We start from the raw sequence: 18,524 nt of genomic DNA on the forward strand, positions 1-18,524 counted from the left end.
TCTAGCCCATACGGATTCTATCCATAAGCCCCAGGACCAGGACCACCACCGGGCCCGCCCTCATTCGCCATGCTCAGTTTCGAACAAAGACCGAGAAAGACGACAGTCTCCGTTGCAGCCAGATAGTTCAGCGCATCGAGCAGAATTTTCAGATGTCTGGTGAAATGGTCTTCATACTGTTGAAGGATCGAGAACAGCTTGTCCAGCTTCGCCGGATCGTAAGCTGTCTTTGAAGAGGATGTCGACGAAGCGGGATTTCCGAGGTCGGGATCTGCGCCAGCAAGGTAGCGAGACAGCGAAGCAGTGTAATTCGCAAACAAAGTGCATGTCGACATGACTTTGGAGTTGATCTGTTGGTGTAAGAGTCAGCGTGAAGAACGTTGGCGAAATCAAATGCAACAGCTCACTCTTAGCAGTTTCGAGTTTGTCAACATGCACTCTTTGAGGCACGTTGCCAACATGTCGATGTGATCTTGCATCAACTCATCCACCGTCCTCTTCACATTCGCGCCCGCCTCCACATCTCCGGCTTTATCGTCCGCTTCGGCCTGTGACAGACGAGACATAAACGCCAGCCAATTCGGCTCAATGACCTCGCTCGTGCAGAAGTAGAGGAGTTGCTGCACAAAGCACAGCATTCGACTGCGCAGACACCACGCTCTCCGTTTCCAGTTTTCGATCTTCTTCGCGATAACAGGGTCTGACTTTGACTTGTGATACCACGACTTCACCTTGTTGTGCTCGGTCCAAGAATTCGTCAAAAGAGTTTCGAGATGTCGCAAGCTGAGGAGGTATCGGAACAGCAGCTGATATCGCGTCAACGTGACTCTACTCACCACCAAAGACAGCGGAAACGGCACGGCGTAGTCGAACGTCAGCGCCTCGTAGCCAGAGATCTCCTTTTCTTCCTTCTCGTTCGTCACGGCTGGTGTGTACGCTGACAGTGACGTTGCATCGGCGTCCATGCCCTGCACGTTCACGACTCGCATCAGCCATCCAGTCAAACCCACATCGTTCATTACAACTTTGATGTCTTCCTTGTATGGATCCTCAGCGGCCACTGAACCAGGCTGTCTAAGCACCGTCTCCAGAAGAGTCTGCAGTTTGCCAATATTGACGCTCTTAGCTGGCTTCCTAAGCTCCAGATGTGTGAGTTCGAGGAAGTATGAGAAGAAGTCGCTGCGATCGAGGAAGAAATAATGCTTGAGACTTCGTAAACGAGATGGTAGCCCGTGTGTCGTAATCAGAAGCTTCATCAAACTCTGATTTGCGAAAGTGTATGCTCCAGATACATTCTCTGCGAATCGGGGATCCTCAAAAGTGTGCGGAAGGTCGGTGTTTGCATCGAGATTTCGTGTCACATTCTCAATGCCTCCACATTCGCGAACGACGTTGAGATACTTGCCAGCCAGCAAAACCTTGTCTTTCAGAGCTTCCAACTGAGGGGGTACCAGGTCCTGGCGCAGAGTGTACCGTTTCTCCCAATACTCGTCTGTGTAGTCCTGCTCAAGACCTTCTCTGCGGATTGACTTCTGCTCCTTGATCAAAAATTCCTGATGATGATCGCGCACATTGCCATGATGTAACCATTCGTTCAACATTGCCATGTAGGGGCGACTTGCCTCGCGGAGCAATGTTGTCAAGAGTTGTCGAGCAGGCGGATCACCAGCCATGGAAGCAAGCCGCCGAGTGAGTAACCGAAGCACAGTGCCACCTTTGCATACCTTCTTTCCTGGTAATTGGGCGTCCTTGCCCTCCTTCAGCGACTCTAGAATATTTTCAAAATCATCCGAGTCGTCCGAGTCTTCCCCATTGTCGAGCATGCTATTCTCCTTTAAGATCTCGTGAGCAACGCCATACAATTGAAGCATCATGTGTGCCGTGGGCCGGGTATGCAGGCTGAATTGATGTAGTGTGAAGCCGTCGTTCGTCAGCATTTGGTGCTCTAATTGCGCGATCAGGATCATGTAGTCCTTGAGGAGTTTCCTCATGGCTGCACATAAAGCATGGTTTACCGTGCCCATTTCGTCTCTGCTCTGTACCTCGACAAATTCTTCGACGGCACAGAAATGTGTCGCCATCTTGAGCATGCCTCGGGCCAGGTCTCTCAAGCTAGGATCTAGGCCGTGTTGAATCTGAAATTGAGGCCCAGCAAGTTTGAGTTTCTCGTCCAGTGGATTATACTGGTCAACGTATCGAATGTACTGCCCTTCATATCCCATGAGCACGAACAACAAGTCTTGTATGATGGCCTTCTCCTGAGCATCGAGCGACAGGCTGCTCAAAGAAGCCGGTTGTAACGTTGTAGGTGCACGTTTCGCCTCTGGAGGGATCGATATTCGGGAAGCCAGAGGAGCAGAGGAAGGTGGTAGCAGACTCGCATGAGGAGTCCATGGCGTAACTACAACACATCAGCATGCGCGTCTGCCTCTAGCACTCCAGCGCGCACGCACAGGTCACATACCCGCCTCGTCAGGCTTCCTCACGTTGCCCTTTGACACTGGTCGCTCAACCTCTGTACTCTTTCGCGACGGGCCATTGTCGCGTTTGACTGGACTCACGGTCCTCTTGATCAATGTCTGCCTGGTCTCCGTCGTTCGTCTTGTTTCAATGGTGGTTGTGCCTTTTCGGTGCTGGCTTGTGGTCTTCGAGTCTACGGCAGAACGCCCCTCGTCTATCGGAGAGGGCACAGCAGCAGCGCTCGTGGCTCGACTTCGCTGTTGTCGCTGCGATGCAGCTCGTCGCTCAGAAATACTGGCGCGCGTGGGTGGTTGAGATGCCATGGCACGTTGCTAGCATTGTTCTAGCCTGCTCGACATGTCCCATTCGTCCTGTCGTGTATCTGTGATTGATGGTGGGGTTGTTTGGTGCCAGTCGTGTTGGCAGACTTCGAGGCGCGTTGTCGATCCCGAGACGAGCATTGCTTGGCGTCACAGCTCTCAGGCAGCTCCAGCGTACGCAGACCAAACACATTGCCATCACCGACATCTCCGCTGCCACAATCTTTCACTCTCCATTCCGTCGACATCCAAGTGAACGTTCGATACTCCTTACGACTCGCTACAGCACTTGACATCGACCGCAACCTCTCGCAAACACCGCCATCATGTTCATCGCGCGATCAGAATATGGTACGAACATCAAGTCCAGCACAGAAACGCGAAGCTCTTGACTGACTGTGTGAACAGATCGTGGTATCAAGTGAGATGCGCATAGACTGACACATTGTTCTTCCGTTCACTGACTCTCGCAGCACCTTCTCCCCCGAGGGACGTCTCTTCCAGGTCGAATACTCGCTCGAAGCCATCAAGCTGGGCAGCACAGCAATCGGCATCTCCACTTCCGCTGGTGTCATCCTTGGTGTGGAAAAGCGCATCACATCGTCCCTTCTTGAAACCAGTTCCGTGGAGAAGATCGTGGAGATTGATAGGCACATCGGATGCGCCATGTCAGGGTTGCAGGCAGATGCACGCAGTATGATCGAACACGCACGAGTTACTTCGCAAAGCCACGAATTCCACTACAACGAGCGGTTAAGCGTCGAGAGCTGTACACAAGCCATCTGTGACCTGGCATTGCGATTTGGTGAGGGAGCGGAGGGCGAGGAGAGCATCATGAGTCGACCATTTGGTGTGGCGTTGCTCATTGCCGGATACGACGAGAATGGACCTTCACTGTGAGTGATGTGATACCACTCATCCGGGCCGCGACTAACATGACCTAGCTACCACGCCGAGCCGTCGGGCACGTTCTACCGATACGATGCGAAAGCCATTGGTTCAGGCTCTGAGGGCGCGCAGGCCGAGCTGCAGAACGAGTTTCACAAGTCGCTCACGCTGCCCGAGGCAGAAGAGCTGGTGCTGAAGACGCTGAAGCAGGTCATGGAGGAGAAGCTAGATTCCAAGAATGTGCAGCTTGCTAGCGTGACCAAGGAGAAGGGTTTCAGGATCTACACAGACGAGGAGATGGCGGGCGTTGTGTCACGGCTGGAGGGAAACTGAAGCAAGAGCATGGAGTACGAACACGAGGCATGACTGGTATACACCAGATTGTATATTACGGATCAAAGCATTGCGTCGGCGCGATGGCGCCGGCGTGTGGAAAGAGCTTGTCCTGATGCTGAATGCGACATGAGAGATCGATCATACACTTTGCAAGATCAACAATGATGCCTTTCGTGGGCCATACATTGCCGACGGCGCTGTGATCGAAGACGAATGGGCGGTTGATGCAATAGCAGGAACCTCGATAAGAACGACGTGTGCAACGCACTCTCGACGTAAGTCGCCGATTGGCATTTGCGACAAATGCAACATAAGCTGACAACGTCGATATCCGTATCATAACAGATACTTCTGATCGAAGCTCACGACCGTGGCAGATCTACAGGCCCAATTACCGTGATCGCTGCGTAACATTCGGACGTGTTCACAACCGAATGTGCAGACTGCAGACGCGCATGCGCCAAACAGACATCAACGATCGATGCGCGTCGCGGCCAGACGCGTGGTGGCGTGGCGGTGAGCAATTGACCTTTCGGGACCCTCTATCCAACGTCACGAGCAGCAACTTTGGCCCCCACGGTCTCGAACCTCTCCTAAGGAGGCTGCATGTCTCTCTATGGATCCACGTTTCGCCTGCTACGAACCTAACAGCAATCCCCAGAGATCTTTCCACCTGCAGTAGCGCCAGGCTGTCCTCAATTGCCTAAATAGAGCTTTGTGGCGACTGCGATGTGACGTGCGTGGTAGACGTTTCAGACCGGGATCCTATGAGTATCTATACCGCTCCAATACATCCTACTGGAGTGTGACATGGTAATCATCCCAACATTCTACGTGGACAGCACGTCTATTCGACAGCTCTAGGCCCAACGATTAGGCTCGGCAGCATCCGGTGCTCGACTCCAGACGTGGTTGAAGCGCTGTTCGCGGCAAGCCACAGCAACGCTGGGTGTATGATGCTGGTTGCACACCGCTGCTGTAACACCACTTTTGCCCGCGTGGCTGCGGGAAGAAAACAACCACGACTTTCGATGCGGCTTAAGATGACAAGTGACGTTCGTCGCTTTTCGTCCATCGTGACTAGTGTCCAAGCGTTGACTATAAAAGCCTCCCGACTCATCAGCCCGAGGTCTGCACTAATACGTACCAGCCACAACCAGACAAGTCTTCTGTTAGTTCTTTACGATACCCCACTTTCTGGAGTGTTGTATAGACCCACATCCCACTCCTTAGTCTCTTCTATATCAACAAGAGCACGAGTCATACTACAACGCAAGATACGCCAAAATGCCTGTCGATCCGGCCTTCGTCTCGATCGTCGCCAATGGCATGACGAAACTCATGGACACTAAGGTCGGCGATAAGCTGTGTCATCACGTCGGCAATAGAACGATCAAGGACGAAGAGAAATACAAGAAGGACAAGAGACACAGTGGCGACAAATCCAAACGACACTCTGACAGCTCACACTCGTCAAGACGCTCATCTGAAGAAAGCTACGACAAACGACCTTCGACTTCATCGTCCTCTTCTTCCAATGACCGTCGTCGTGATGCACCACGCAGGCCCTCGGCGCAGACGAGAAGGCACTCTTCTCAATACTATAACCCTGAACAGAGGGGTTCGCGACGTACAGGTTCGAACAGGAAGCATCGCCGACGACCGAGGAGGATGACGGACGAGGAATTGGATGACCTGGCCGCTGAGGAGGAGTTCCGTAGGATGAGTCTTGCGGAGCACGAGGAGAGGATGGCACGGTTCAGAGAGACAAAGAAAGGGTATGAGCCAGAGGCCTGATGGGTCAACGATCGGCGTGGGGGGACATGTTGCACAAGGTGGTCATGCGGAGAGGTTGGGCTGGCTTATGGATGAAGTTTGCCACGTATGTGCTTTGTTGCTTGATGCATGGATGGATCGGGTCAGCGAAGCGAAGCGATAAATGGTGACGAATCACGACTGACCACGAGGAAGGGATGCTTATGGAATTGCTAGCGTTTGACGACACATCTGTACTACTATTACGACCAACAGCAACGATATCGACGACAGTATGAGTCGTACCAGACGATGATATGCAGCAAGAAAGCCATGATCCGACGGATCATGCACAGCATACATAACGATGCCATTCAAGGTGAAATTTAGATCAGACGACCTTCCCGCTCAATCATGACCAGCGCATTACTTCATTCGACCTGCAACTTACACAATGCAATTCCAACATGGATCTACAGTTTAACAGATTGTTTGAACTGCTGAGAAGATAATTTCCGTATGTTGCTGCTCTATTTCTTACTTTTTCCCCCACTGTATAGAAATGCTCTTCTCACATGCATTTCCTGGACGATGGTTGAGCGGCCCTCTCTGAAGAATTCTTAATCTTCAGGTCTTGGCTTCCAAAGACATGCTCAACGAGCCAACTTGTTCGGTATAATCACCACCCAATCATCGTCCTTGCATCAGTAGGTTTCGCTACGATAAAGGATTTGATGGAACCGTTTCGGCCCCGCCCGTGCCATAGCGCACTTGTACATCAGGACCGGACTCGCGCCAAACTTCGCACGACATGAGTCTCGCTACACAAGTGCGATCACTGAGAGCGATGGAGCCATACGTCCCAACACCAACACCTATATCACTCCCGATACCAGAGTCACTGGAAGCACTTGCCTATCATTTTCCCTGGCGAGAAGGATTTGCGATGGATGAGACTGTCCTCGAACGTGGCTGCCCCTTGGACCTAGGTCGCCATCACATTAATCCTCGAAACAACCTCGGAGTCCTGGATGCATTACCTGAAGAACTTCTCGGCGACATTTTTGTCCAGCTCGATCTACAGTCCCTCGTGGACTTTCGACGCGTCAATCAACGAGCTATGCAAGTCGTCAATTCCATCCCACAGTTCCGGACAATAGTGAAGCACAGCCTGTCCCCTCTCCGTAGCATGATCAATACTGGAGCGGCGTCACGCGTTACATGTCAAGATCTTTTCGAGGCAATGAGTCGCTGGAAATGTAGGCTGTGCGACGACTTCGCTGGCTTCATCTACCTGTTCGATTGCAGTCGACTTTGCAGTCTCTGCTTCAGTCGCATTGACGAGCAATACCACGAGCGGCTCATGGTACGATATGACTATAGGAACTATGGATCGAGGCTTGGCTTCCCACCTCCCTCTTCTCTTTGGGATACAATGCTCGATGAGCATCGCATTTCGGGTCATCTCAGAACACTTGTTCGCGCACCCTTTGTGACCTCTCCGGATGGTCCAGTGGAATGGGGATTCCATTGCGTAGGTTGTAAAGACTATCGTCGTCGACGAATGCACTGGCGACGAAAATACAACGCCGAAACATTCGATGCTCATATACAGGAGTGCGGCCGCGTCATCAACGGCGAGCATGAGTTTAGCAATGGGCAACAATCTGAGAGTGAGGAGGGATCCGATACCGACCAGGAATCTGAGGACGATTCAGAGTCTGATGATGAAACGCAATCCGACGAGGAATCAGAATATGATGACCAACAGGAAAGTGACAATCACCAGGAATCACCATCGCCTTGAAAGCATCCAATTATTGAGCGAGAGGACAGAATTCCAGCTATAGCTCATCCGAAATTTCCTCTTCTCCCACTTTCCGCTCACACTCAACCCATTCCACCGCTTTATCAGCTCTAATCGCATCCAGCATGACGTCCTCTGCGCCATTCTCACAGTATTCCAAAGCAAGACGATGTGCAGCGAAGAAGACCTTTGTAGGCCTCAGTCTCGCGCCCGTCTTGGCTTCAACCCTGAGAGTGTGGTCTTCAAGCAAAGAGCCTTCACGAAGGAAAACGCAGTAACTTTTGTCGACCTTGTCCGGCAGGTCGCATTTATACAATGGTGCTCGATATAGTCGCGACAATCTCGGATCATTGATATCAATGTTTTGCCGGAGAAGAGACAGGTCTTGTGTTGGCTTTTTCGGATCCATGGCCAGGAAGCAGAGTAATGCAATGATGGCGATGAGGACAGATACAATCAGCGAATGTTTCGATGCCATATTGGGCGAATTCGATATGTTCTTCGGAAGTACAAGGCAAAACACTGCTTGTTTTGGATGAAAAGAACGACCAACGTGGCACGGAGTGCGACAGTCCACCTGTCTTTCCCAAAAAGGCAATTCGAGCTCTGCCGCCACGAAGGAATCAGATAGCGGGATGACAAACTAGGCACCTCTCTTCGGAGTTCAATAGGAAGCCTGCGAAGTAATACCCTGCGCGTTTATGGGGCGGCAGAAGACATGCCGACGATAGTTGTCATTATCTCTCGCTGCTGCTGCTGTGAACACATCGAGACGCCGGCTCTGCAACTTCACGCGGAGTTCAAATACCCTGCAAGCGAAGTACATGATATGTCATTGAGGGGTCAGAGAGCTCCGTGCAGTCCACTCACTGCATGTGAAGTATACATAATCAGCTCGAATGCGATTGCATCTCACTGATCCCATCGCTTTTCATCTTACAAACTTCTGAACAAAGTCAGTTGCTCACAATGTCCACTTCCACTACGATACTTCAACCCAACATCGCAATCCACACCAATCCCGAACACGAACTGCACATCCTCGACCAGCCAACTCCTGTGCCTAAACCCAACGAATGCCTCATCCACATTCGCGCAACAGGAATCTGTGGCTCAGATGTGCATTTCTGGAAACATGGCAAAATTGGGTCTTCTCTCATCACCGGGTCTCAAGGTCTTGGACATGAGAGTGCCGGAGAAGTCGTCGGCGTAGGGGAGGAAGTGAAGAACTTGAAGATAGGTACGTTGGTCCTGGTAGTTTTAGAGCCTGCACATCGATGAGAGGCATTCGATCGTGGTCATGGGCCGCATAATATCCAATAATTTGCCTGTATCACGACTTGCTTAATCTGTCCAATGCTGAAAGACATGTCCTCTAGGCGACCGCGTCGCGCTCGAATGCGGCATCCCATGCTCCAAGCCATCCTGCGATTTCTGTCGAACAGGGCAGTACCACGGGTGTCCAGAAAAGGTTTTCTACTCGTCTCCGCCAGTTAATGGCACTCTGCGACGATACCATTGCCACCCAGAAGCTTGGCTGCACAAGTTGCCAGACTCTTTGACATTCGAAGAAGGCGCTCTTCTGGAACCTCTGAGCGTGGCTCTTGCTGGAATCGACCGCTCCGGAGTGAGAATGGGCGATCCGCTTGTGATATGTGGCGCTGGACCGATTGGCATTATCGTTCTCTTGAGCGCTAATGCTGCTGGCGCTGCACCGATTGTCATAACAGATATCGATCAGAGTCGGCTTGCATTTGCGAAGAAACTTGTGCCTCGTGTGAGGACTGTTCATGTGCAGATGGGCGAGGAACCACAGGCCGTCGGCGAGAAGATCAAAAAGACGCTGGGCCAGGAGGCTAAGCTTGTGATTGAATGCACTGGTGTCGAGAGCTCGATTCACTCCGGCATATATGTGAGTCTCGCGCCTCAATCCAAGCTCTCGTGCTCGTATTGACACTTCTCTCAGGCTTGCAGATTCGGCGGAACAGTCTTCATAATCGGTGTAGGCAAAGACTTCCAGCAAATCCCTTTCATGTACGCTTCGTTCCGTGAGATCGATATCAGGTTCCAGTACCAGTAAGTTCCGCCATCGCGCATTCAACATAGTTCTGGTCCGATGCGCGGCTGCTGACTGGGTGCAAAAGGTACCGAGAGACATATCCGAAGGCGATCATGCTCGTCTCGGAAGGTCTAATCGACTTGAAGCCTTTGGTAACCCATCGGTATAAGTTGGAGCAAGCCGAAGAGGCTTTCGCCACGGCATCGACACCTTCTGCAAAGGCTGTCAAGGTCCAGCTACTGGATGGTTGATCAATGTCAGTAAAGCCGAGATCCGATCTGGCAAGTACCGCGTTTGGTCATGAGCATAATCTCAATCCCATAATCAAGTATCATCGTCATCATTCACCAAGTCACTGATCTTGATCTTGCTTCGAACGCCAGGAATCTCATGAGGCGCCCAGCCTTCGATAGCTCCGACACTCTCCTTCAAAGTGAAATTCGTATTCGGTCCATCATCCTCAAGTAAACGTGGCGTACCGGTTCCCACAGCCATGAGCCGATCAGACCACCTCATGAGCCGTTTGACTAACTCCGGGAATGGAAGATTTCCCATGCCACCTCGCATATCGATCATGCGTCTTTGAGCAGGTCGATGGACAGAGCTAGACCCGCCTCTGTCTCCATACATGTGTTCATGCAATGCAATGCGGCCCACAGCAAGAATGAGTGCGTCTGAACAGCACTTCACAGGATCACCTAGTGCCTCATTGATGGCTTTGATGGCCTCGGATCGCAGCCAGTACCTGATCTCAGCGCTCAAAACTCCGAGTCGGATCATGTCGCCGGAACCAAACAACAGTCGTACGTAAAACAGCGCCGGTTCCTCAAGCGACTTCTGCGTCATGAACCATTCCCAATTCTTTCCTTGTTGTGCCGTGATTTTCAATGCTGGCCAGCCTCTCGGTGCATAAACGTGAATCATATGGTGCAAGATCTGGTTGAACCAAGGCTTGTAAGTCACAGGACAGTTGTAGAAAGGATCTATCACTCCTGCACTGGGGTCTGCCTGGGGTGAAGCAGGAGGTGTGATCAGAGTCATATCGCTGACAGTCTCCATGGGCTTCTCTGAACCGTCTGCCATGCGCTTCCGTCTAGTCGACACATCGGCGACAGTTGCGGGAACGGCGACAGAAGTAGTGATAGCCCCGAAGCCGCGCGCGGGGAGTGGCAGGAGCGAGGTGAAGTAGTTCTGGTAAGTAGTCTGCAAAGACTGCCCAGCTTTGCTCCCGGTGCTACTCTCCAAGGCAGTATCAAGCTGAGTCGAGATATCTCCGGCAGTGGATGTCGCGATCGGCACAAACGTCGGCGCATCCGGGTTGAAAGCGTACGTAGCATTCGCGGCAGCAGCAGAATCGGGCAAAGGTGGACCAAAGAACTTGGGCCTCTTCGCCACCGAACCAGTAGATGGCGGCGAGACTTGCTGCGCGGCGGACGATTGAGCATCATGTTGAGGCGGCGTTTTCGACTTCCTTCTCGCAACTCCTTGGTCATCTAGCACGAACGCTCCCCGTCCTCCACCAGCATTTTCGAGCTGTTCAAAGATTTTCTTTCGCCGCTCTGGCCATGACTTGAGCGCAGCGACGGACCGCACGCGTTTCTTGTTGGCCAGATTACTTGCACTGTTGGGATCACTGGTTGTAACGATAAAGTCCTAGAATTGTAGAAGAAAGTCACACATTAGTCACTGCCAACTTTGTACTGCAGAAGAAGTCCCAGACGTACGATCTGCTTCTGTTTCTTCTTTCCCGTGGAAGCTGTAGTCTTTGTTTTCGTGTCCGTTGCCATAGCGGCTGAAGCTCCCTTTCCGTCCGACATGTCGATAAATCCCGTGGGAATCGCACACGCGCAGCTCGTGCCCTGAAAGACAGCGAGACGCGCTCAAGATATCGCATGCGCTCGTGTGGCGGGCGAAGCAGAACGGCGTGGGATCGCACAGTGGACTCGAGAGGAGCAGGTGGAGTCCTGATCGGCCATTGGCAAGCCCTAGTCCGTAGTCCTGAGACCCAATCTATGTGAGCCCCGTCATTTGCCCAGTAGCCGAGTCATCAGCTGGGGGCGCGATATAGCGTGAAGAAGATGTTCGGAAGAGGGGAGAGATTGACGAGGTGCGGCACTCCCGCGAGTCAAGCAGCTGTCAGTGCAACCTTCTCAACTCAAATTCGACCTTCAGGTGTTGTCGGTCTCGTTGCAAGCCATTGGACTCCTCCTACTACAAGCCTCAGTAGCAGATGCATATGGTGGAAGACATTCGCAAAGCCCAGCTTCTTGCAACCGTGCGTGTTTGTTCTCGTTCCACTGCAGCACTGAACACAAGCGGCTAGAGCCAGACGGGGGTATCTGCTCCCGACCGACATTCCCTGTACGACACCACCGATTTCCAGCAGGCCTCTTTTCCTCTTGATTGCTCCAGATCATCCTCCTTCGCTTTCGCCCGTCCATGTCGATCGTGGCGAGCATCTGACGTGCATGAAGCTAGACATCAAGCTGATCAATGCATAATTGCGAAGACGAATATGGAGACACTCGAGGCAGGAATTTCCTTCCTCGTGATGTGATGACGAGGACCACACTTCCGTACGACATCTGACGAGGACTTGCAGATTTGATCTTACCACTGTGCTACGTCCGCATAGGCCGGCACGATCGCCGCGATTCTATGCGCAGCAATTGGCTGTTCGAAGCATCGCACTACCTGTCGTACCGTTGTGCTGGTAGGGCATCGGAAAAGACCCCGTGGAGTCATTACATGATGACAAGCATTGATGAGCACCGTGATTAGTATGAAACACCAACATGGCGTGCGTGACGCACAGAGATCTGTTCGTGTTACCACCGAGGCTGTTAGAAAATGATCACGCATCAGCACATGAGTTGCCATGTGCAGTGACAAGAATGGTCGGCAAGAGCCTGCCGACCAGATATGGCGCCAAACGGCGAGGCGATATCAGCTTGGCACCGACCCAGCTTACCACAGACTGCACATACATTGGGTCCAATCTGGAACAACCATCCGTGATCTCCAGCGCCAGATGAAAGAAAGCATCGGATGGGGGCGATCAGTGAGTTCATGGGCATTCTCACCTTCATCTCGGTACCATTTCTGAGCATGACTAGTCTCCTCATTCTCAGATTGATTATATCAAGGTACAGTGACTTCGATGATCTTCGGCACGACCCACCACACATGCTTCCTCTCTTGGGCCTCGGGCAATGTTACTGCCACCACTCCCTTCAGTGATAGCCGAGGGCTCGACTCATGCTCTTTCCCGATCTTCTTGCAAATACCGACAAGTTGTCCGAGAGCGATCTTTATCGCCCAGCATGTTGCTTCGAGATTCTTGAGTTCCTGAAGTCGGAACGAATCCTCCTTGGGAGTCGCATCTCTCACCTGCTTCAGCTCCTCGAGAATCGTACGCTGATGAGAAGCATTTCTCGAGAAACCCATCATCGCCTCTAAATGTGATTGGAGTTCTGTCGGATTATAAGGATGCGCTGCTCGATCGGTTTTGCACTTTCGTAAGTCATCAAGGCTCGGTATGACTTGATACTGCACTCTGATGAAAGGCTTCATTCTCGCCTCGTACTGCCGTTGTTCATTGTGATAAGGCCGTTGTTCAGCCAGTGGGAGGAGGTCCACTTTCGCCAGGAACTCCCAGAAGGTCGCAAGCACCACAGTCAGGTTCTGTTGAGCGTGCGCTTCTTGCTGCAAACTTGACAGCCACCTAATGCTGTTCTCTCGCGCCACGAGCGAGGTATGCCGTCTCCTGCTCTTGGCCTGTGCCATCGCAGACAAAACGCTCGTTCGTGTGGACTTCTCAATCTGTGCAAATATCGATGTGAGCACATCGTACATTTGATAGACGCCATCATCCTGGTACAAGTCGGACTCGAATCCGAGCTGGATGCTCCATTGAACCAGACGCAGCTTGTACATCCTGGTCCAGGTCCAGATTGCATAGTATGCCTCAGACTGTTCCGGCGATACATTTTGAGGAGAAGTGATCTTCATGATCTCGTCGTCAGCCTCGAGCGCAAGGACCTCCATCTCGTCAAACAGTGTGATCGACTGCGTGAACAATCTTCGCATCCTATCACGATTCTGGCAAATTACGCGATAGAGGTTGAGATATTCGCCGAATGCTTTAATCATGAAATCTTCGAGTATCCGGGATGTTCGATGTCGCATATCGTGCGTCGCCTCTACCATGAAGCTGGATGGATCTGCGAGAGAGTCTTGGGGCAACACTAGCTCTCGGATATCTGCGAGCATAAGATCGAAATGTGATACGTCTTCTGCGACTCTTTCGTCAGAGGTGATCAGCTCTTGGAGTTTGGCGCGGGCGAATGTGTTAGGAGCCGGGTTTCTGCTTGAGAAGCTCCAGATTGCCGATTGCAGGAGATGAGGACTCTTGACGTTGTCAGATGCTGTGACATTGTACCCAGCAAGGATATCGTCGCATAGACGAATCCACTTCTGTTGAGCTTCCTCCCATGTCATTTCTGGCATTGGTCTCGGTGGTGTGCTTGACGCGAGTTGACGTTGCACTTTGTGCGAGAACGCAGATGGGAGAGCTTTCGCCAGAGCATGGTTCGATGTAGCCTGGTTGAATTGTTCTCGTAGTCGGGTCCAGTATGACACGGTTGCTGCACTTTCTGGAATACGTTCCAAACTGCAGAGTAAATGATAGCGGATCTCGAGTCGTTGTATGAGGGCCACTGCAAGCCCGATTTCGAATCCGCTCTGATCCTTCTTGCAGTCCTCCAGCATTTCGGTGATGATATCGGACAGCGATTGAGTGACCTCGTCGATACTGATGTTGGGGCATAGTTCCCTGCCAAAGAGGTAGGTCACAAAATCCTCCTCCTCGTAGTACGTCTGGGCTTGAATGCATTCGAGTACCAGCTGACAGGACTTTATCACAGCCAGGCAGTATATTCGAAGGATCCGTTGTGTGAAAGAAGGATTTCCTTCGGATAAAGCCAGATTGTAAGGGTAAGTATTGCCCGGGTCAACCAGTCGGAATATGTGTAATGAAGTGAAGACGTTCTGTGAGAGAGGATATCTGTGGAACTTTGTTAGTGGTTTTTCTTCGATCAGACATGATCTCCGCAGCGCCTTACCCTTCATGGAAAAGCATTTCCAACCTCATAAGCTCGTCCATAATCCACAGGGCCTTCTCAATCGTCAGACCAGTACGCTTCTACAAACACGCAAATCGACAGAAAGACTCACTTCTTCGCCGTTTATCCCGTCCTCATCTATCACCTTCCACTCCGGCTCGAACGTGTCAGTGGGCTCAACGAAACCACTGTCCATCTTCGGATCCATGATCTGCCAAGGCTGGATTAGCATGCGAGTGTCTCGCCACACGCGAGGCAATGTCAAGTGATTGGCATACCTCGAGAGCACCAACCGCTTCGAACAACGTGAAATACTCATCCTTTACCAACTCGCCCGCCTTCAACTGGCCACTTGCAGCAATGAAATTGGCCGTGACATCTTGCACACTTCTGTGGCTGACGAAGGCGGAGGGCCGTCGTTGCTGTTGCTCCATCATTGCTTGTGCTTCTTGGAGCAGTCTTGAAGTCGCTGCAGTGGCGTCACCACGAGCCCCGTTCGGGTGAACAGAGAGGTCCAGGTCTGAAGTGGGGGGTCAGTCAGTCTCTAGATTTTCTGGACATGAGCCAGTATTTCACGTTGAACTTACCTTTGACAAGTGCATCATCGTCATCCTCGAGAGGCATTATATGACCATATGCACATTGGTGAACTTGTGACCGGCATGTTGTTTGCAAAAGCGAGGCAGTTGTGATGGAGTCAAAGCGCTGGCAGAGGTGCTCCACCGTCCAAGTCTTGGCACAACCAGTCTGTGAGGCATCGCTTCCAAAGTAATCCATGGTAAATGGCATCTCTTCTCACATTCAATTGACATTCATTAGCGCTATGCTTTACGTTCGAGCCGTATCAACCAATACACGTGCTGATGCTCAAGAGAAATGTCTCTGGAATGTGTAGGAACATCACGCCAGTGGATAGGAGCAGTGACAATCAGTGTCACCAAACGGGACAGGTATCAGCACACAACCATCGATTCCTCAGCTTTATATACAGACGTTACAGGTGTCTTTTTCTGTTCCTGGAAATGGAAGCTCTCGTCCAGTTCACAGCCCTCTGCAGTCTCTTCTGACGCAGTCCTTCTGAGCCTCGCGTCTCAGCTCCTCACATCTGTGCCACTTCGCGATCTTCCGTCGTCACTGTCTATTGCGATGCCTGCTGCGCTGAAGCTTCAGCATTGGCGTCGGCAACATTCTTCATCTCCTGCTGCTTGCCGTTCTGCGAACAAAGTCTCTCGTTAGCATGTGTTCACTTCCATACCCAGTTCCACTCCTTCCCGCGTCTCTCAGAAGAACTATCCTTCCATTCTTTCCTCAAACTCCTTCTCTTTCTATGCCTCGTCATTCTCTTCTTCCCCTTCCTCTTCCCGCAGCTGGGCCCAGTTCTTCAACTCACCTCCCACTTGGCGAACCTCAAGTCCATCTCTCCTCGGCGCTCAGCCTGCAGTCTCTTGTCCTCCTTCAACGAGCGGCGGACGACGCGCGAAGCGACGGCGATGTAGCGGTTGTAGCTGTTCCGAGCGCGGGAAGCGTTAGCAGTCGTACGTTCCAGGAGTCTGTCGCCCTGCGCGCGGCTGGAGTTGAAGATAGCTGGGCGATGGAACATACGTGATACCCGCAGCTTTCCACGCGAAGACCATTGTGTCGGAGTTTGATGTGCTGTGTGTTGAGGTGCGAGGTGTGGTGTGGTGTTCAGTCTTCAATGGTACTTCGGCATAACTCGGACAAGCTGTCGTTGAAAGGTCGAAGAAGCTTTGGCGAGAGCACGTGATTTGCCCGAACTGAGCGTTTCACGACACGACCAAGTCAACAACTTCGAGCAAACACCAAAATACTGCGAGAAGGAAGACGTGAAACTTTCATATATTGTTACAGCTCACTATGTGCGCCTGAATTCGCAAGGAAACTTTGTTCTATGACAGGATATTTACACACGAAGTCCCAACTCTTCAGCATAAGGCAGAGCATAAAGGTCTCCAACAGCACTTACGGAAGCCTTGTTCTCAAGAGCCTCCTTAGCGACTTGTTGCACCTTCTCTGCTGTGACGCCGTCAATCGCCGATGCAACGCTGTCAATCTGGTATGGCTTGCCATCACGGACAAGACCAGCACCAGTAAGCTCGATGCCAGCATGTGTTGATGCGCCATATTCGAGCTCCTTGAATTTGGCCAGGGCCTTGGCCTTCTGGAGGTCCTCGGAGCTGACACCTGCGGCAACGGACTTCAGTGCCTCGACGACCTTTGGCGCAGTCTGGTTGATGTCGCGGGTAGTTCCATCGAGAGTGACAGTCAGGAGACCGGCATCAGTGTAGATATGCGACTTGGTGGAGACCTTGAGGAGTGGTGTGTCGGCCTTAGCTTTGGCCAAAAGAGAGAAACCAGGAGTCCACTTGATGCTGGACTCGCCGCCGAGAAGTGCAGCGAGGACTGCAATCTCAGACTTGTAGAAAGCGCCGGTAGCAGAGCTTGATCCTGGGAAACCAAGGACGAGGGTGTTGCCAGAGCCGTGAGCAATGCGCTCCTCACCACCGTAGTACTTGGCCTGCTCAGTCTTGAGAGCACCGGCAGGTGAGTCTCCGACGTCTGAGAAGAACTCGCCGACCCACTTCTGGAACTCTCCCGACTCAACACCGTTACCCACAATGGCGAAGTTTGGCTTGGAGAATGCCTGTTGAGCGTAGTCGCTCAGTGTGCCCTCGTCGACATATTTCCTGATGGCGGCAGAAGAGGTTGGGACGACGGGTACGCCGAGACCGCGGTGGAAGGCCAGGCCGTGGGCGCTCTCGGTAGCAAGAGCAACAGTGTTTGCAAGGTGCTTCTTGACGTTCATCTCGGCGAGTGGCTGGATCTCCTCGTGGATAACGTGTGCTGCGGAGTGTCAATTCTGCGGTACCCTGTCTCTTTCTCATTTCGTGATATGCACTCACGCTGAAACTTGGTCAAGGTCGCGACCTCAGCCAGGAGCTCGAGGAAATATGGGAGGTCATCGCGCAAGAACTTAGCGCCAACCACGAGGTTCTCGCGGCCGTGCCAGCTCTGCAGCTCAGCGCCCAACAGTTCCGACTCGCGCTGTATCCGGAGAGTCGATCGTCGCTCGGTGCTCTGTTTATGGCCACATCAGCACTCTCTCCTCCTCCATACCCCAACACTCCTCATCTCACCCTAAACGCGTATCGGTCCAGCGCCTCTGCCAGGCCAGGCCAGGTCTCGTATCTGGTACCAGCTCGGGAAACAAGGGCGACGGTGGAGACGGGGCCGGCGATATCTCTGCTCGCGATCTTGATGCCATTGGAGTCGGCAGTCTGGTATTGGAAAGAACCGGAGGCAGCGGCGTAGCCCCTAGTAGACTGGGTCCATGATTGCCGGACAGCGCGCTGAGCCTGCCGGGAGATAGCAGAGCGCGCGATCATGGTGGTGATGGGCCCTCGCGGGTGGTGTCGGCGGTGGGCAGGGTGCAATGGGTTGTTGACGTTGGTCGGCCTGCTGTAAAAGCTCAAAGTATTCCGAGACGTCAGGTCGGCCGAATAGGTAAGCAAGGAAAGTCGTGGTCCGGCTGCACATAGCCGTGGGCGTACAATCGCGGTACAGTTTGATTTCGACAATAGGACCAGATGATTGTAGATTTGCTATCAACTATTATGGACTATATAAGTGAGGAGCTATTGTGTGCAATTTGCGAGTAAATCAGTTGTTCAGTACCACCACGAGATTTGCCCACCACAGTCCGTCGACTCGGCAGCGCCCGTGCGGATGAATCTTTTGTGCCCGCACTGCTGGAGACG

At 52.3% G+C, this 18,524-nt stretch overlaps 10 protein-coding genes across 10 annotated transcripts; 4 read left to right on the top strand and 6 right to left on the bottom strand.

Annotated features, from left to right (window-relative positions):
* Positions 1–17: 17 nt before the first annotated feature.
* CKM354_000054300 (uncharacterized protein) lies at positions 18–2,783 on the bottom strand (the record flags this gene model as incomplete). Its single annotated transcript, XM_044795632.1, has 3 exons — positions 18–350; positions 408–2,401; positions 2,465–2,783. The coding sequence occupies 3 exons, from the start codon at positions 2,781–2,783 to the stop codon at positions 18–20; spliced, it is 2,646 nt and encodes an 881-aa protein (XP_044651567.1).
* A 323-nt stretch (positions 2,784–3,106) lies between these two features.
* Positions 3,107–4,001, top strand: CKM354_000054400 (proteasome core particle subunit alpha 5; the record flags this gene model as incomplete). The annotated part of the gene is made up of 4 exons (XM_044795633.1): positions 3,107–3,131; positions 3,189–3,201; positions 3,254–3,676; positions 3,725–4,001. 4 exons carry the CDS (start codon positions 3,107–3,109, stop codon positions 3,999–4,001), a joined length of 738 nt encoding a protein of 245 aa, XP_044651568.1.
* A 1,290-nt stretch (positions 4,002–5,291) lies between these two features.
* Positions 5,292–5,801, top strand: CKM354_000054500 (uncharacterized protein; the record flags this gene model as incomplete). Its single annotated transcript, XM_044795634.1, has 1 exon — positions 5,292–5,801. The coding sequence occupies one exon, from the start codon at positions 5,292–5,294 to the stop codon at positions 5,799–5,801; it is 510 nt and encodes a 169-aa protein (XP_044651569.1).
* Positions 5,802–6,570: 769 nt separating this feature from the next.
* Positions 6,571–7,566, top strand: CKM354_000054600 (uncharacterized protein; the record flags this gene model as incomplete). The annotated part of the gene is made up of 1 exon (XM_044795635.1): positions 6,571–7,566. One exon carries the CDS (start codon positions 6,571–6,573, stop codon positions 7,564–7,566), a length of 996 nt encoding a protein of 331 aa, XP_044651570.1.
* Positions 7,567–7,603: 37 nt separating this feature from the next.
* CKM354_000054700 (uncharacterized protein) lies at positions 7,604–8,044 on the bottom strand (the record flags this gene model as incomplete). The annotated part of the gene is made up of 1 exon (XM_044795636.1): positions 7,604–8,044. The coding sequence occupies one exon, from the start codon at positions 8,042–8,044 to the stop codon at positions 7,604–7,606; it is 441 nt and encodes a 146-aa protein (XP_044651571.1).
* A 491-nt stretch (positions 8,045–8,535) lies between these two features.
* CKM354_000054800 (uncharacterized protein) lies at positions 8,536–9,876 on the top strand (the record flags this gene model as incomplete). Its single annotated transcript, XM_044795637.1, has 4 exons — positions 8,536–8,806; positions 8,946–9,478; positions 9,533–9,642; positions 9,711–9,876. The coding sequence occupies 4 exons, from the start codon at positions 8,536–8,538 to the stop codon at positions 9,874–9,876; spliced, it is 1,080 nt and encodes a 359-aa protein (XP_044651572.1).
* A 73-nt stretch (positions 9,877–9,949) lies between these two features.
* Positions 9,950–11,442, bottom strand: CKM354_000054900 (uncharacterized protein; the record flags this gene model as incomplete). Its single annotated transcript, XM_044795638.1, has 2 exons — positions 9,950–11,278; positions 11,350–11,442. 2 exons carry the CDS (start codon positions 11,440–11,442, stop codon positions 9,950–9,952), a joined length of 1,422 nt encoding a protein of 473 aa, XP_044651573.1.
* A 1,324-nt stretch (positions 11,443–12,766) lies between these two features.
* On the bottom strand, positions 12,767–15,372 carry CKM354_000055000 (uncharacterized protein; the record flags this gene model as incomplete). Its single annotated transcript, XM_044795639.1, has 5 exons — positions 12,767–14,690; positions 14,749–14,801; positions 14,861–14,959; positions 15,027–15,268; positions 15,336–15,372. 5 exons carry the CDS (start codon positions 15,370–15,372, stop codon positions 12,767–12,769), a joined length of 2,355 nt encoding a protein of 784 aa, XP_044651574.1.
* A 514-nt stretch (positions 15,373–15,886) lies between these two features.
* CKM354_000055100 (uncharacterized protein) lies at positions 15,887–16,382 on the bottom strand (the record flags this gene model as incomplete). Its single annotated transcript, XM_044795640.1, has 3 exons — positions 15,887–15,961; positions 16,139–16,253; positions 16,351–16,382. 3 exons carry the CDS (start codon positions 16,380–16,382, stop codon positions 15,887–15,889), a joined length of 222 nt encoding a protein of 73 aa, XP_044651575.1.
* A 287-nt stretch (positions 16,383–16,669) lies between these two features.
* CKM354_000055200 (uncharacterized protein) lies at positions 16,670–18,152 on the bottom strand (the record flags this gene model as incomplete). Its single annotated transcript, XM_044795641.1, has 3 exons — positions 16,670–17,610; positions 17,670–17,844; positions 17,904–18,152. The coding sequence occupies 3 exons, from the start codon at positions 18,150–18,152 to the stop codon at positions 16,670–16,672; spliced, it is 1,365 nt and encodes a 454-aa protein (XP_044651576.1).
* Positions 18,153–18,524: the final 372 nt, after the last annotated feature.

Source organism: Cercospora kikuchii, assembly GCF_019650295.1.
Source record: "Cercospora kikuchii DNA, contig_00001, whole genome shotgun sequence".
NCBI lineage: Eukaryota > Fungi > Ascomycota > Dothideomycetes > Mycosphaerellales > Mycosphaerellaceae > Cercospora > Cercospora kikuchii.